General features: G+C 37.5%; 1 protein-coding gene across 1 annotated transcript in view; it reads right to left on the minus strand.

Annotated features, from left to right (window-relative positions):
* SLC13A1 (solute carrier family 13 member 1) overlaps positions 1-18,440 on the minus strand; it is a gene marked incomplete at its 5' end in the record, with an annotated part of 76,106 nt that overhangs the window by 12,116 nt on the left and 45,550 nt on the right. Inside the window, 4 exons of the mRNA XM_079932479.1 lie at positions 2,474-2,575; positions 2,987-3,085; positions 7,321-7,440; positions 18,171-18,322. Of these exons, the coding sequence (XP_079788605.1) occupies positions 2,474-2,575; positions 2,987-3,085; positions 7,321-7,440; positions 18,171-18,322 (473 nt within the window). The remainder of the gene's footprint in view (positions 1-2,473; positions 2,576-2,986; positions 3,086-7,320; positions 7,441-18,170; positions 18,323-18,440) is intronic.

The raw sequence follows: 18,440 nt of genomic DNA on the forward strand, positions 1-18,440 counted from the left end.
TCACCAGGCCATTCCAGCAAGTAGAACAGGTTCCCAGAAGCCCCAACAGTTAAGAAGTACCTGGAGACCAGATATGAGTGAAACAGGCATAAATAATTAGAAGTCAGTTTAGAAGTTAGCGTATTAACTAGTGAATCTTCGTAGTCTGAAAAGAAGTATGTACACCCTAAAAATTATTTTGCTACCTTGTAACTCAGCAATGCATACATAGTATAGAGGCTCTTTATTCCTGTAATTTATTTGAACAATTTACGTAATCAAGGAAATGCATTATTTTATTCAATCTGACAATTTTATAAAGAAGTCTGTTTTCCCCAAATATAGATTTTCTTTATTTCATTGTGGAGTAAAAAGCTGCCTTGGTGTAATTTATTCAACAAACTTAACCTATATTTATTATTTTACTGTTCCTTATTTCTCTTATTTCAGTTATAATTTTGGTTGAATTTTTGCCAAATTAGGTCAGGCATCATGTAATCTGATTTTGCTTTATATGAAAAGACATATTGAATTCCTTCCAGGTTCAAACAGATGGAATGAAAACATGAGGTGGTAGCTATAAATCTAGATTTATCATTCTAGCTTTGGAAACTCTAAATCCCTAAAACCTCTACATTACAAATGTATTCTACAGAATATATACTTTAAATAAAATCAAGCCATAAATACAGAAATAACTGCTTTTTAAAAGACTTTTAAAACTACTATCATTTTATTTATTATTAGTTTATTTTATTTTGGTTTATTATGAACTAATGTTGTCTCAGTATTACAAAATATTAAGCTTATGCAAATTTTATTTGCCTTGGCAATTTATACATCTAATTGCCAATTAGATGTATATCTTCAAATCCCTTCCTCTTTCAAAGCTTTGTTTCTTTTCTTATTGTTTTCTCTCAGAATTCTAGATATCATGAGCACCTCCCCAAAGCAAGTACGCCTTGTTTTCCTGCTACAAAAAAAAAATCTCCTGAATTACATTTTCCTCCCATAAGGAGTAGAAATTAGAAGCTGATTATATTGAATTTCCTCTTGGGATTTCTGCCTGGTTTTTATTACCCATTGCCTGATTTCATTTGGTTTTTACATACTGGTGTTTAGAGAAGACCCTCCCTCTCTAGAATGATAGGAGTGGGATTTTTAAAAGGAGGAAGAATTATTTTTTCTGTTGGTCTAGGTCCTATTCCAAAACTATGAAGTTCGAATCAAACTATTAAATAATAGTTTGCTTTGAATAGCTTGCTTTGAATGATTGGATACTGCCTTTTGTTTTGACTTCTTGAGATGAAACGTTTTTGTCCTAATGGAAATAAAAAGTTTATAAAGCTGCAGCTGATCCTTTGAAACATGTACCACACTGCATTGCTGCACTTGTGTGCTCACTAGGAATTGGGACGCCGACTTGGCAGCTTTAAAAAAATGTTGGCAATGCCTACATAAGCAGAAGGCTCCTATGCAAGAATTTCTTCATTCCATGTGGGCAGAATAGATCTGACTCAAATGTTTTTGGTTTCTACCCCACTACATGGATTTTTGCTGGGGGATGTGAGACAGGAAGTTCAAATCAGAGATCTGCTGAATTTAGGATCCAGAGGACTTCAGTGAAAGCCAGATTTGGGAATGCGAATCTCAAAACCAAAGTATTTATATTGACATGTAGGATGGTCCTTAATTTAGAAAATTATGCTACAATCTTCCCCCTCACTTCACATGACTCAGCAATGTCTGCTGGGATATTAGACACTGAGAGATAAAATTAACTCTGACCCAGCTTCTAACATTAGTTTGTAAACTCAGTCTTATTGCTTACTCAGGATTTCCTTATTTATAAAATAGGGGCAGGATGGATTTATAGCGACTAATACAAAAATGGACATCAATAGAGGAAAAGACAAAATATGAACCAAATAAATAACCCTCCATAGAAATAAAAAAAAAATAAGCCAGCAAAAATCACAGAATATGAATTCATATCAGGTTACTAAGAAGCATTGAGTGGCATTGAGTTCACATAATAAACAATTATACTGCACTTCCTGTGGGAAGAAGCGCAGCACTATTCTAATTAGCGCCATTTTACAGATGGAGAAACTGAGAGGTAAGTGACTTGCCCAAAAAGTAAGTGGAAGAGCCAGGAATGGAACCCAAGCAGTGTGGCTCCAAGGTCTATACTCCTGACCATTTTAAAACATGGCTTTCCTGCAATCATATTTCTAATTTTGTAAAGATGAAAATAGCCTTGTCTGAAGGAGACTTATCTTTAGTTACAGGGTAGTTTGGTTACCTTGTTTGCTGCCTTACCCTAGATTTCATTCCTTATCTTTTTTTTTTCCTGAAAAGATAAGAATTAAATCTTTTCGATGGAAAAGAAGAAAAAAAATCTTATACAGTTTTTCAGAGTTATAGGAACCACTTAGGAGAAAAGCTGAGTATAAAACAGGAAGTGTTGACAAACATAACATGTAATGCTTACTCTGAAAAAAGCACGGACCAACCAGACACAAACCCAGGATCTCGGGTGAACCATAGCAGGGCCATTACAATGAAGAGGACTAAGGTCACAATTTCTTGATACCTGTGGGAAAATTCCAATCCTTTCATTTATTTTTCTCAGTCAGGACATTTGTAGAAACTCCCTGAACTATTGTCAGAAGTAGTCTTAGCAGAACACTAAGCACTGTCAAAACTTGATGTATCAAGTATTTAAGAGAATCTGCAGTTTGAAAGGCGCTTTAGTCCTCTGTGGGCCTTTCAGTTTCTTGTCCTTCCACCTGGTAAGTTTTAGTTAGACAAGGTATGTATTTTATCATGTTGAGTTATATTCACAAAGGTTAGAACATTCAGGGCCCTTATCAGGTGTAATAAATACACTAAGACAATTGTGCACATATTTGCCTTTAAACAGATACTTGCAGTATAAGCAGCATCTCTGTGTTTGCTTGCTTGTGTGTGTGTGTGTGTGTGTGTGTGTGTGTGTGTAACTTACTTTATTGGTCCAAGTTTTTGGTATTCTTGTTTAATAACCTCAGCACAAGCTTTTTGTTTGGCTGTTGCGGTTTTGCCACACTGTGCCATCTCCTTAAAGCTGAAAAGAATAATTAAGCCTGTTAAGCAAAGAATTCTCCCTTTATAGAAGATACTTGTGTCAAAGCGTCAGAAAATACAAATCTCCCTGCTAATAATAAAAAGCTGTGCTTTTTGCCTATACCCCTATCTCCTTCTTTGAATTTCTTCTCCCCTTTTTTCTGTTTTTCCCTGGTTTGCTTAATTTTCATTCCATATCTCCCATGACATCATCCACTGATCTCTTCCAAGTCCTTTTGCACCACTGGAATTTTGCCATGTACCACTCATCTCTAATTTAATACTTCATTATATACCTGATTGTTATATATTTTAATATATTTCTTAAGTATCTTTATTGTTAATTTTCGCACATGTATAAGTTTTATCTCACTAGTGAGGAAACAGATTATTAGAGGGCAGGGGCAGTATCATGGATTTTTTTTTTGGCCCAGTTATCTCTAAACACTGACATACACGGTAAATACTTGATTCATTCACTCAGTACCTCTGTCAAATTTATGAGATAGTTGGTTGCTAGATCCATCAATTTTCACAAAATATGCTAAACTCCAGTTATACACTAGGGCATAGAAGTCACATACACTGAAGATGAACAGAGTTCAAACTAGGTCTGTTCTCAGAACTAAAACCGATTCTATTAGTTGTTTGTTTTTTTTGAGTTTGTTTACTCCTTATATCCTAATAGCATCAACCAGATAATTTTCCAATTTACTTCTAATAGTAACTGTCAGTCTCTATTTCTTTTAGCTGCTTGTTTTAGTGACCCCTTTCTCCTGTGACTAATTTACCTATCCTGAAGTCCAGGGTCTTCCAAACCTTGAACATTTTTTTGTGAAGTGCTGCTCTAAACCTTGATTTAAAAAAAAAAAAAAAAATCCCTCCAGAGGAAGAAACAAATGGGAAAATGGCCAGATTCTTATGGATTATCTCTTGGAATGTCTATGAGAAGCTCAGATAGATTATATGTTGGTATAGAAAGGACTTCTGGGTATATATCTAAAGACATTGACATGTAGATCTTGAAGAGATATCTGCATTCAAATATATCCATTGCAGCATTATTCACAACAGCCAAAATATGGAAACAACTCAAATGTCCATGGATGGACAAACGGATAAAGAAAAAGTGGTGGTATATACATACAATGGAATATTATTTACTTATAAAAAGGAATAAAGCACTGATACATGCTACAATATGGATGGACCTGGAAGACATGATGCTGAATGAAATAAGTCAGACACAGAAAAACAAATACTGCATGAGCTCACTTATATGTGGAATCTAAAACAGTTAAACACATAGAAGTAGAGAGTAAAATGGTGATTGCCAGGGGCTAGGGTAAGGGGAAAATGGGGAGGTGTTGGCCAAAGTTTCAGTTATGCAAAATAAGTAAGTTCTGGAGATCTCTGTACAAAATAAAGCCTATGAAGAACAATACTGTATTATATACTTAAAAATTTGCTAAGAGGGTAGATCTTATACGAAGGGCGTTTACTACAAAAGGAAAAATGAAAAAAAACCCAAAAAGCAAAGGAGGTGGGAGGAAACTTTTGGAAGTGATGGATGAGTTTATGTCATTGATATTGATGATGGTTTCATGGGTGTATGTTTATCTCCAAACACAGTAAGTTTTGTGTACATTTAATAGCTACAGCTCTTTGTATGTCAGTCATACCTCAATAAAGCAGTTTTTTAAAAAAAGAAATCAGGGACATTTTCTTCTGTAAAATTGCTGGGGTAAACATTGATATTTTGGGGAGGGCAGCTATCACACAAAGACACATTTCATTTATTTATTTTTCTGTAACTCTGCTACTCAGATTTGTTTGGACTATTACTCCCTGTGAAGGATCAGAGTTTCCTCAATTCGTAAGTCATCCATCCTACATATTCATAATGACCCTCATGCACACACAACCCCCAGGGAACATGATTGGTTGTTGTGTTTAAGATCAATGAGGTAATACTTAATTTTTATAGCCTCAATTCAATTATGACTAGTGCCAGTCTTGAAGTTTTTCCCTTTGTCACAATATAAATCCTACCATTAAAAAAGAAACTGATCCATGGACTGCCTTGAGAACCATCTGTAGAATTAAAAAGTAGAGTTAAAGGAAAAGATGAGTCTCCTTAGAAACTGTTTTCTACCGAGTAGACTGCACATGTATTTTGTCACTTTGCTTGGGGATAATCAATAGTTAAGTCAAAAGCCATACTGGCTTTGCTACAAATGAAGGTTAATGCCTTCACCAAGGAGCTGATGAAGCATATGACAATGCATCAACCTCTCCTTTTAAATAACTTCCGTGGCACTGATAGATGAGCTTCACTTCCCGAGTGGGTTGGGGTCATTTATGATGGGTGAGTTAACTGTGTTAACAGCCAACACGCTAATCAGAATGTATGGTGGCCTGCCAGGGGAGGGGCTAATAATTTCTGTTTGTCAATCTAAAACCTCTGGAGGTGAACACCCTGGCAGACTGAAAAGGACACTGAAGAATTAGCTGGAGCATGAAACTGTGCCATGTCTAACCAACAGTGGACCACAAGGGGACAGTTTCAACATGCTACTGATCATGATTTATGGACTTGGCCTAATATATGCACTTCACAGGATGTTTTTCCTCATAGAGAAACACATTTCAGTACATCTGCCCTTTATCTTCTTGATTTCTCCTTTTTAAGCGGTTGGCGACTTCAGAATAATGACAAGGGTTGCATACTTATTTTATAAAGTCATTATATGCAGCAAAAAAAAGAACAAAACAGCTGTGGGTCTGAGACTGGATGCTTTCTCTGTTGGTTTGGGATTCCTATCCCCTGCATTCTGCTTTGCTACCTGTACGATTGAATCGACCCGCAAAGGCTTGGATTTCCAGGAAAGGGCATTTAGTATGCAGCTAGCCTCTCCCCACTAATGCCCACCTGCTGAAGGCGGTGACATTCCACTCATTTGCTTCAGCAGGAGGACAACCTCACACTGCTCCCACAATCTGGACAAATAGATTTTTCAGAAACTCATCAGTACCATCTCCCCACTACTAACAAAATTGTGGCAGTTCTGGAGAAAAACCAGGAAGAGGAATGGAGAGAGAAGAATATCAGTCCTTACATGACTAAGCTTGGAAAATCTGGGCACAGGCATGGGGGGGAATACGACCTGATTGCAGTATTTTGCTGTTCAAAGGAAGTACAAAAAGCTGACTTCAGTCTCCCCTGCTTGGTGGATAACACGTTTTTTCATTCATAGGTCCTTGAAATTATTTAAATAAAACCCTATGAAAATGAAGTTGAATTTTTTGGGGTTTTTTTTTAGGGAAAAGAATACTCAAGGTTTGATATACAGCCCTTTCCCCTTTCTTTTGGAGTATTGTTATATATGGTGAATCTATGATGCAGCATTTTAGATTTTGCTGTGGAGCCCTGTATAATTTTAAGTGTTGGCTGTCATTTAAGTCATGTAACTCATTGGTACTTATGAACCACCAACTTCAGTCCCAGCCAAAGAAACACTTGCAAATTCTCCTTGAATGTATTTATTTGACATTTTCCAGCTCTTGATTGATCCGTGTTTCCTACCTTGACTTCTCTGTATTCAACTGGGGCCCATCCGTGTTAGAATTACAGCATTGAAAGTGATCTTGCTGATCTTCCGGTTAAATTCTATGGTATTTAGTTGAAGATACTGAGACTGAGAATGGATCAGGACTTGCAAAGATTACTCATCTGGCTTGTGGGCAGCCACAACTTTGTCCCTGGCCTCCCAATTCCCAATCCAATATTCTTTCGTTTTTCAAGGGCAAATCAATGTTGGTACTAGGATGAAGCAGGAAGCCCTGCATATTACAGTTTAAAGTAACTCGATAACCTGAGGAAATCCCCACATTAAACCAAGAGGAGGGACAAAACTTCTTAAAGTAACACTTTAAGAGTGTTACTTTAATGAGCTTCGTATGCCCTTCTGGTCTATTAATGTCTTAATGGGTTGGGATCAAAGGAGACCAAGATGGAATTTCTGTCTACAAACTCTCTTCCACAGTCAACACTGGTTAGGTGATATTCTAGAGGGTCCTTAATGTATGTATGTGTTCATACGTGTCAGTTTTGTGGATAAGAGAAATGCAGAAATGCAGCACTCGTGAAATAGGTGTAAAAGCCCTGAATGAGGGGCTGAGAACATGGAACCCAGACACCTTTATTTATCTGATTAACGTGGAATATGTACTCACTTGAATCCTAAGAAAAGCCACTGAAGCCAAATCCATGACAAGAGGAGAATAATAATAGCAGCCGGGAAGGACATCAGAAACCATGATCCAAAGTTGATGCAGTGACAATCAGGGTAGCGCCTGTGTGAAAATATGGAAACGTGTTCACAGAAGGAGTACAAGAGGAATCCTTTCTGATGGTCAGTGGGAAGCAGCACTTCCCGTCTTTCCTGTGCCACCAGCCAAGAAGGAAGATGTGGGAGGTATTCACCATTAAATACAGAAGTTAGTTTTACTCCTCACCTCTTGAGTCTGTAACTGCATAATTATTGCTGCTTCCCACAAAAACAAGAGTGGGCATGTTATAACTTTTGCTCCCTTTATTCAATCTATAAGGAAGTGTTTGTGAAGGAACCTACCACGGTACCTGCTACTCATGGAAATGCACAAGAAATAGGTATGCATGGGTGTGTGCGTTTTGTTGTTCATACTCAAATCATCAGTATATGAGTGAGGAAAGACAAATAAGCAGACTTGGGAACAGATGAGAATTAACTTAACAAAACTGAATGTGTCCATTACCATTTCGTCTTGGGAGCTGACATCCCAGACTCGGAAGGGACTCAGACCCCACCCGCGTTGTCTCTCAAAGCTGTTTCCCTCTCTGTTTCTTCTGCCCCAGAGCAACTGCAACCATCTTACCAGACATATTCTAGCCCTTTCTTCCTAGAATTAGACAGTGCTTTGGGGCTCAGTCAAACAGAATAAATCAGATAAAAATAATTAAAAGTCCTGTGGAAAACATCAACTTTTCCCTTTCTCTTTCCTAGTTATTTTCAGCTTTTTAGCTCACATAATAAGAAGAAGACAATAGCAACAAAAAAAGTTCAGGTACAAGCACAGTTTCTTTGGTAACCTCACATTCATTGTTTCAAAATGTCTAAATTTCATATAGTTACCTATTTTATGACTGTGTGGGGAAAAAAAGAAAATTTGAGAAACAGTTGTCTTTAAATTTTCTTCATGAAGCAGTAACAGAGTCAGAAATTGGAAAAGTACAGAATATAATACAGAAGTAATAAAAACACTGTTAACATTTTTTTAAATTATTTTTGAAATCACAAAATATAGAGAACTTTATAGAAATGACAGATTTTCAATATATATTTTTTCTATTTAAATCGTACCACTTAAAATTTAAGTGTATTTTGCCACTTAAAAAAGATCATGTAAATAAATGAGAAGATTCATGCTACATGCCTCAACATAAGCCAAATTTATTTATTTTAGAGCACTCCTTCTATTTTAGAATGGTTCCTAACAAATGCAAAGGCTGTTTTTAAAAAAACAAAATTAAGCTTTCAAACCTGCAGATTTCTAATGTTGTCTGCAATTTCTTTGAGCTGATCTCCCTGGGTCCTAGAGTTATTGGCAACTTGAGGATGATTCCATCTACTTTGAAGAGATCCTAGGATTAGCTTATATATTTATGCCATTAGAAAGTGACAAATGATAAGTAAAAATTGCTATAGAATACAGAGAATTGATGAATGGAAAAAAATGCTTTACCATGTCCATGAGGTTTTACTGAGAATTGCCTGCTTAAAAATAAATGTTGTTTTCAGTTGGAAAATAAAATAAGTGGGAAAAGGCTTAAGCTTTTCTCCCATCTGTTAGACTTGGATTACAGGTCAGTGGTCTATGTTATTTTGTTCAGCCTGAAGACATTGAGAAATGCTGCTTGGATTAGGTTCAAAACAATGCCCCAAACCCAATTTCATTTTTCACCATCTGTAGCTCATACCTAGAAATCAGGCTGCATTGTTCTCCCCACCCACTGCAGAGAGTCCTGTGAGATTTGACCTAAGAGGAGCTTTTCAAAATTTTTGTCTGGAGGGATAGGTCATTTAGAAAAAGGAAAGCTTAAAAAAGCTGAACTCGGGGTGGGGGGGGGGGTTGTTTTGTTTGTTTTGTCTTTGTTTTTTAACTCAGTAGTAAGAAAGTAAACACCATGCAGGTGTAAATATTTTGAATGAAAGTGGAATGAGTGGCATACTCGGGGTTAGTTTCACTGTGGTAGTTCTTTTCCTACTTCCTCATATCCTGTAAGTGAAGGGACTGCAAGTATCTGCCTAAAGCAGATACAGATTTCTTCTATCATAAGTCTCCTAGTTTTGGGGATGTCGTAGCGAATTAGATGGACATAGTCCAGGCTCTCACAGTTTATATTAAATGAAGAACACAGGCAATAAACAAACAGGTAAGCATATAATGAATCAGAAAATAAAACAGAATAATATGATAAAAAGATATTAGGTGGAGGGAGAAATTTTACATAGTGTGACCAACAAAAGAGATAGTTGAGATGAGATCTAAATGGCAAGAAGGAGCCAGTCATGTAGATAACTGGGAAATAGCATTCCAGACAGAGGAAGTAGCAAGTACAAAGGCCCTGGGGTAGGAATGAGTTTGGAAGACCAGTGTGGCTGTGGGTAGTGAGCTAAGTTTACAGTCACATGAAATAAAGTCCAAGGAGTAGCCAATAGGGGTCAGATCATATATAACCTTGTAGGCCATCAGAAGGAATTTGGATTTTAATACTAATGCAATTAGGAGTAATTGGAACATAGTAAGTAAGCTAGTGACATGATCTAATTTAAAATCTATGTAAATTTATGAATTTCATAAAACATGTTAGCTAGGTGGATTGTCAAGATTGACCGTAACAAGAGTGGAAGTCAAGTGTGGTAGGCAGAGTTCCAAGATGAACCCCAAGAATCCTGCCCCTGGTATATATGCTTAGTATATTCCTTTCTCCTTCTGTGTGGACAGAACTTGTAAACAGGGCAAGATTTTATTCCTGGGATTAGGTTCTTTTATGGCTAAAGTGAAAGGATTTTGCAGAGGTTCCCACAAATGGACTCCGAGTTAATCAAAAGGGAGATTATCTTGGGTGGGCCTGACTTACTCAAGGGAGCCCTTAAAAACGAGATTTTCCTGCTGGCCTAAAGAAGTGAGCTTCCATGTTGCCGAAGGAAGGGGCCACACGGCAAGAATCTAGGGGTAGCCTCTAGTTGCTGAGAGTGACCTTACGCCAATAGTCAGCTATAAAATGGGCACCTCAGTAATTCAAACACAGCGAATTGAATTCTCTCAACAGCCTGAATGAAGACCCTGAGCTTCTGTGGAGATTGCAGGCCCAGCTGACACCTTGATTTCAGCTCAGCAAAGGACCTGGCTAAGCTGTGCCTAGATGCCTGACCCACAGAAATTACGAGGTAATAAATTCATGCTGTTTTTCTTTTCTTATTTATTTATTTAAAAATTTTTATTTTTCAGCTTTTAAAAACATTTTAAAAACAGTGGAGTTGAGTAGATTTTAGCTTAATTTACATGAGTAGCAGTAAAGATGAAGAGAAGGCAATAAATTTTACAAATGTTTGGCATAAAATGTACGAAATTGGGAAAAGGTGCTATTCATTGAAATGAAGTCTGAGGGAAGAACAGGTTGGCAGAAGGAATGATGGATTAGGAAGCTGCTGTGGGCATGTTAATGTGAGATGTCCCTTAGTTTCCCAAGTGGCCATGGTGGATAGGCAGTTAGACAAATGAGTCTGGAATTGAGAGGGCAGGTTAGAGATGTAAAATTGGTGGTTACCCACATACAGGTGGATTTATAAACCATGGAAATGCGTGTGATAATTTCGGAAGTAAATGGAGGTGAGCGGAAGAGGAAATGCACCTGGGGCTCCCTATGTCTTAGAGGAATGAGCTAAGCGCATTTAATTCTAACAAAAATCCTGTGGGCAAAGCATTGTATTTTCATTTTACACCGAAAACACTGAGTCTCAGAAGGTTAAGTGGATCGCTCAAGGTCACAGAATGCAGTCAAGCTGGATATTTACACTCAGGACGAATGTTGAAAACACAACCTCTCTTCATTAAAGCCTAGTGTCCTCAACACCAGCTCCCAGGTGAAAAGAGAAAATTCCATATATATTGCAAAACATCCATAAGCTAGAATACAAACTTGATGTTTTAAGGACATTTTCGAACACCATATAGGAGTGATGGCGCCATAGGAGAGACATGCTTTGACCTAAAGCATGTATGTGCGTCAGTGTTGATATTTAGGAAGATGGTGTTGTCGATGCAGTTCTTATGCCCACGTACAAGATCACAAATCATACTAACGAAATACACAGTACTGGTCTTAAAAGAATGGGTGCGGTTGTGGACGTTTACAGCCTTGAAACAGATTTTGGCCATTAAGAGTGCAATCAGCTGGTATCCACGCTGATTATAGTCCTTTTGATTAATGACTGTTTTGATGATTTCTGAGTCAAAGTCACTTTTCAGTTTTGTATTTATGTACTTCCAGAGGTTTCTTTTGAAATATTAATTACTCGTTACTCATGAGCCAGGCTTAGATTTCTAATAGCAATGGCAAAAGTAGAAGCGGCAGCAACAGAAAATGGTTAGGGTTATTGACAATTTCCTACCTGCCAGGCCCTCTGCTAAGGGCCACGGATGCACTATGCCATTTCATCCTCATAATAATGTTATAAGTTCTAGTTTTGCCTCCATTTTACAGATGGAGAAACTGATGTTTGCAGCTAATACATGGCAAGACTGAAATCTGAACCAATGTCTAAGTCCAAACTCTGCAGTATCCAAATTTCTTCTCTATTATTTGCCAGAGAAATTCTTTCTTAGAAACACACATTGCTCTTTTCTGCAGGGGGGAATCATAGTAAGTTTTGAAAGTGGCTGTTGCTAGGTAACTGGTTAGCCTTCTTCCTCTGTGATTAATCAAGAACGGGGGTTCGGGAAGCGGGCTTTGAATTTAGTGTGCCTATAAACACATTTCTTTTACCATTTCTACGTTTGTGAAGCTATAATAGTTATTATTTAACGTAGAATTAGTGACTGTGCTAATCATTGATAATTCAGCTTCCTTCCAAGCTGTTTTGTATACCCACATCTTTCACTGCTGACACCTACAAGCTGAATAATATACTTTGATAATCAGCAAACTACAAAATTTTACTTGTGATATCTTCCATTCTTAATCTGATAGATTTGCCTTTTATGTTATTAATAGCTGTTGCATTTGTTAAGTGATATTGATGCATCAAAACTACTCTGTTATGAAAGCAGTAATTGTCCCTAATCATATTTCCCTTAATAACTTTATTTTAATATCAAAAGATTATTCAGTTACTTAGATGATTCCCAGGAACAGTCAGCACTTCATTTATGTCTTGGTACAGTTCAATGCAACCAACGTTTATTGATCACCTACCTGTGCCCCTTGTGGGCTAAAAGATGAAGAAGACAATAATTCATGAAGCCTTTAGAAGTTTGCAATCAGGGGTGGTAGTTGTGCATAAGACAACTTTTGTGGATAAGACAAATTTATAGAAATGTGAGTATAGTTTATGATAAGAGGAGATGGGAATGGAAGTTCTGGAGTAACCGAACAGAGTTTCAAATGATACAGCATCCACACAAGGAGAGAAAGAAATTGGCAGAATTGGCAGGTCTTTCAAGAACCAGAGTAGAAAGAAATGGGTTACTTACAGGGTGAGATTTATTAACAATAGTGTTAGGAAAGGAGGAGATTGGGTGATGACTAGAAGAGTCTATCAGTGGAGCAGAAGGGTCAGGTAGAGAGCATTGAGCAAGCAGGATTTCCCTAATGAGAAGACGAAACAAAGAATATTTCCAGAATGCCCTATTCCAAGGATTAGTCATAACTAATGGTGAATTAATCACAAGGCAGTCAGAATTCAGGTGTCACAGGTACTAGATTCAAAGATTAAGAACACAAGAAATTTCCTGCCTTCTGGCTGAGTTAGAGAATTGGCTTAGTCTTCTCAGTGTTGTTCTGAAAATCACTTTCTAAGCTATACATCAGCTTATGACAATGAGGGAGTGGTTCAGTCAAACTAGCCACATTCCCAGCTTTGCAACTCTTTCAAATAATACTTGTTATGTGTGCAGGTTTATATTTTATAAAAAGAAAATGCAACGCATGAATGCAAATACTCATGTAGTCTTTACTTGTCACTGTCAGCAAACTTGCTTTTTCAAGACTTTTGCCAACATGGCCCCCTCACAGATGGTCAGAGAGGCAATGAGGCTGCAGAGTGAAAAGGGCAATGGGACTCCGGCCAAGTGCCTCCACTGACTAGTGATCATGATTTAAACTCTTGGAGCCTCGGTTTCCTCATCCGTGAAATGAGGGCATGCATACACGTGATTTGAGAGATCTCTGTCTTCACTTGTCCCTTTTCATTATCACTCAGCAGGACACATCCTTCTTTCCCAAGACTGACATTTCTACTCTTGTTTCTATTCCATTCCACTTCCACCTGACTCTTAGCCAATCAATATATTCTCTCTCTCGCTCTTTTTTTCCCCAAACTTCACATAGCTCTGTTTTTACTGTCTCCTTCCCCTGAGTGTAAAACCAGACTGGCACTACCCTTGTTCTAAAGGAACACTCTACCTCTGGTTATACCATGCTTGCTCTTTTTTCCTTTTCTTTGTCAAACTTGAAACAATCATTTAAACTAGCTGCCTTGCCCTCCCACGATGTGCTCACTCCTTAACTCTCTTCAGTCCGAATTCTGCCCCATACCCCACTGTTCCACTGCACCTGCCCTCTTGGAGGACACTGATGAGAACCAAAAGCCTCTTCTCAGCCATCATCCTACTTGGCCCTTACACAACATTGCATGCTCCTGACTCATCCTCCCTTTGGAAAATGGTCTCCTCTGTCTTTCAAAATCCCACATGGGGCTTCCCTGGTGGCACAGTGGTTGAGAGTCCGCCTGCCGATGCAGGGGACGTGGGTTCGTGCCCCGGTCCGGGAAGATCCCACATGCCGCGGAGCGGCTGGGCCTGTGAGCCATGGCTGCTGAGCCTGCGTGTCCGGAGCCTGTGCTCCGCAACGGGAGAGGCCACAACAGTGAGAGGCCCTCGGACCGCAAAAAAAAAAAAAATCCCATGTGCTCCCGGTTCTCCACCTACCTTGATTAACTTTTCTCATCTTCTTTCTTGTTAATATTTCCTATGAATCTATCCAGGTCTCAATTCTTTTAACTTTTTTTCTCCCTATATGACCATTTCTAGAGTCAAGATTTTAATATCTATGTTGATATATATATATAGAGTCCCAAATTTACAACTAATTTCAACAATGTATTTGCAAATGCCTGCTGAAAATCCCCTTGTGGATAGATTCTGAGCAGGCCACTTCAATATACTCAAAATAAAATTTATTTATTTCTCTAATGAACCTGCCATGACTTCTCTAGAAGTTCATGTCATCACTATCTATACAGCCATATTGTCAAAATTTCCCAGAGTTGCCTTAACCCCTCCTGACCCTTACATCCTCACACTCACTACCTTCTGACTGTACAGTGCCCTAAGACTAAATCCCCCCATCACTTCACAGCTAATCTAGTTCTGCCTCTCATCATTTGTCAGTACATTGGTAATAAACTCCTAACTGGTCTCCCGTCCCCAGACTCTTATAACGCCAGTGTGCACACTGCTATTCTCAACTGTGCAAAGACATGCACAGACTATCCACTGCCTCCCTGCAAAACTGATGACACGATTTTTGTGCTTTGATTTTATGGATTATTTGCATTCATTTTCTCCATAAACATGGTGTTTACCTCTTTTAAGATTGGGCCAGGTTACACAGACAGATTTTCTCTACTGATCAAGGGGTGCTGCACACAGCTAGAGTCCTCTTTAAGGATGCATGTTCAACTGTTACTAGGACGGTAATATTTTAGGGAGACAGACTTTGGGGTTTGACTGATCTTGGTTTGGCCTTCAAACTGCTAAGCTGAATGCCAACTTTCTCAACTCTACTAATAATAGCCAACATTAATGGAGCACATGCTTTGTGTTAGGCACTGTTCTAAGTGCCATTTATTTTATGTAAAACTCAAAACAACTCTCTGAGAGAGAGAGAGATCTTATTATTATCTTCATTTATTTTCTGGCAAAATAACAGGCTTAAAGACATTAAGTAATTTGTCCAAGAGCTGGTATTTGAACACAGACATTTTAATCTCAGAGCTATACCTTTAATTACCACTGTATACCACTTCCACAGCAAGGATATATAGGATTCGTGTGCACTATAATATATGTAATTCATCTGGCAAGGGCTCAATACATGTCACTTTACCTTCTTCCTTATATGTCAAAGAACAAATGTTATTATGTTTTAAATGTTTTCATGGTTTCCATATATGTATGTTTTGTCTAGACAATGAGATGGAATCTTCTTTCTGGTAATTTTTATTTTTTGCCTTTTCCGAAAGAATTCAAAACCATGCCTTGCACATTGTCAGTCCTCAACAAATGTTTGTTGATTGACTGAGTGAATAAGTGAAGATCTGTTTTTTATTTGCACAGAATAAAATTTAGGTTTCTCAGAATTCACTGTTCTTATTTCCTTTGTGTAAAAAAGAGAACAAAAGACATCACATGTATAATATATAAATATATTTTATGTATAAGTAAATAGATAGATAGACAGATAGATAGATAAGGCTTTTAAATGTGTTATACAGTCTCTTCCTCCCATAGTTTATTTGTAAGATAGCACCTTTTTCTAAATGTCAAAGGCAGGAAATCATTGACTCTCATGCTTATGTACCCTTTGGAAGTTGGCAAGACCCAAAATGAATTTGTACAAAATGATCGTTGGTATTGCTCAAAAAGATGGCAAGCAGTGTCAAGAGAAAAGGTGAGATTATTGTAGTGGATTTGGAAATAAAGGGCGATTTCTCTCTGGCTCCAAACATCTGAACATAGAAAATAAATCTTTTTTATTTTCTGCAGTTTTAAGTTTCTGAAACTTTTTCCAGTGAAACTGAAGGCATTTCATTCCATTGTTGCTTTGGGTTGCTGTTGTATTTTTTAGGGTCGATATTTAAGAAAACATTTATTAAACAGCTAGTTTGTTTAATAGTATCAATTATATTTTGTTACATAAGGTTGTTTTCCCCCTTCTATTTTAATATTTTCTATCAAGAAGGGATACTTTGAGTTTTTTTCCAGTTTTCATATAACTCTTAATGTTAAAGAAAACTTGAAGAAAAAAACCCACTAATTTTAAAGTACATTTTAAGTATTTTCTAAATTTAAAGAACATTTTGGCCAAATTCCCATGATTAGAAGAACTAGAAGATTAGACAATTGGGGAAAATAGTTACTAAAACATTTTGCCCAAAGTGCTACAGTGCTCTCAATCTGTCATTGCAAATGGATGAATGCATTCAGAGTCAAAGGAACAGTTAAATAAAAGAAAGAAAATTTTGTCGATACATTGGGCAAGAACACAAAGACCAAGGGCAAACTCAATGTGGTCATTTTGACAATACCAAGTAATTTCATGGGAATGGTGGAAACCAGCAGTTCTCTAACACCAACAAAGATAAAAAATAAAAAATTGGTCTAAATTTTAGAAAAAGAGATTTGCAGAGAGGACTGAAATGTGGAATCTCTTTCTTTGGGGGATTCGTGGGAAAGGACAGAAGTCTAGCTTTCAGAAAGGGATCAAGTACATTTCCTATCTTGAACTAGGAGATAAATGGGATAAATCCTCTCTGCACTAGGAATTTTAGAAGTCTCCCACTTATAAACCAAATGTCTTTCTAAGGTTCCTTTCTAAGTAGGCCGTTGGAGTACACATGATGGTTGTGTACTAATAGAAACAATAAGCGCACATGGAGGTCTGTGTTACAAATTCCCTAAACTGTTCTGTTAGTGTTCTCTTTTGTACATAAGTTCTCATTCTTTCCACAACGGAGGGTGACATTTTTTGAATCTTGGATTTCTTGGAACATCTTGCAAATAATTTCAGAAAGTTCACAGAGTTTCTGAATCTGTTTCCTAGAGTGTGGTTTTCCTAAATTTTCTGTGAAAAGGACCTAAATCCTGTTCCAGGCCATCCTCAGCACTGCCCACCTTCCAGGCACTCTGACAATTATCTGTCCTATTAGTCCTTGAAAATATACCTTGGGTGCAGGATCAGATTGAGCTCTCACAAAAAAGCATGGACTTTCAGACTATTGCTTCAATAGTCCTTACATGGTACCAAGTATTTTTACGTAGTCTACTTCATTTAATTCTCACAATAATCATATGAACTGTGACTATTTTAGGTATGAAAAAATTAAGTCTTGGAAGAGTTATTTACTTTTTATTGTTCAAATTCACAAAGTAAGTGACTGAAAGATGTGGAATTTTTAACTCAAGTGCTCTGACTGTATCCAGGATTCCCCATTTTCTGCACTGGAGTAACATCACAGCATTAACTTATATTCAGATTCATACATCTGTCCTTAGAATACTTTGTTACTGCTATTTTTGGTAATTGCACAATCCTTCAAATCTTTTTCAACCTCAACACCAAATTTTCTGTAATGAGCAATTCTGTTTCCTGCTCATCATTTAAGTTCAGTTGCAAAACCCTACATAAATTGTCCCATGTGAACAATCCCCTTTCTTTGTAGGTAACTACCATTTGCAATATTATTTATAATGAAAAGTGTCTTCTGTGTTTGGTGAGCATGGTCATCCAGGAGTTATTTCTTTCAAGGTGACCTTGCAATCTGCAAACACCTGTTAATTCACTATGCCCTACATATTTAACTCCATGGGAACGAGTAGAAGGGCATGTTTCTAGAAATATAGAAGTCCTGATGGGGAACAAAGGAGACTTAACTCAATATAGCATCTCTGTCTTTGGATTCTCTGAAACAAGTAAGAATAATTCTTATAATTTGTGTGTTGTCCATTTATTAAATCACCAGTCCAACAATTTTACTTACATATTGAAATGCTCAGCGAAGATCAAGTTGGTGGAGGTACCAGTGATCGTTGTCAATCCACCAATGGTAGAAGAGTAAGCAACGCACAGGCACATAAGTTTACACATCATGTGGTCCTTCTTTGTTCGATATTTGTTTCCTGTGCCTGAATTCTGTTCAACAATAAAACGTACATGAGAACAGCTCTGTTTGTGGTCATAACAAGCAGTAATAGCATTTGTTATGGGCTGAATGTTTGTGTCCACCCCACCGCAAAATTCATATGTTGAA

Source organism: Stenella coeruleoalba (assembly GCF_951394435.1).
Source record: "Stenella coeruleoalba genome assembly, chromosome: 9".
Classification (NCBI taxonomy): Eukaryota; Metazoa; Chordata; class Mammalia; order Artiodactyla; family Delphinidae; genus Stenella; species Stenella coeruleoalba.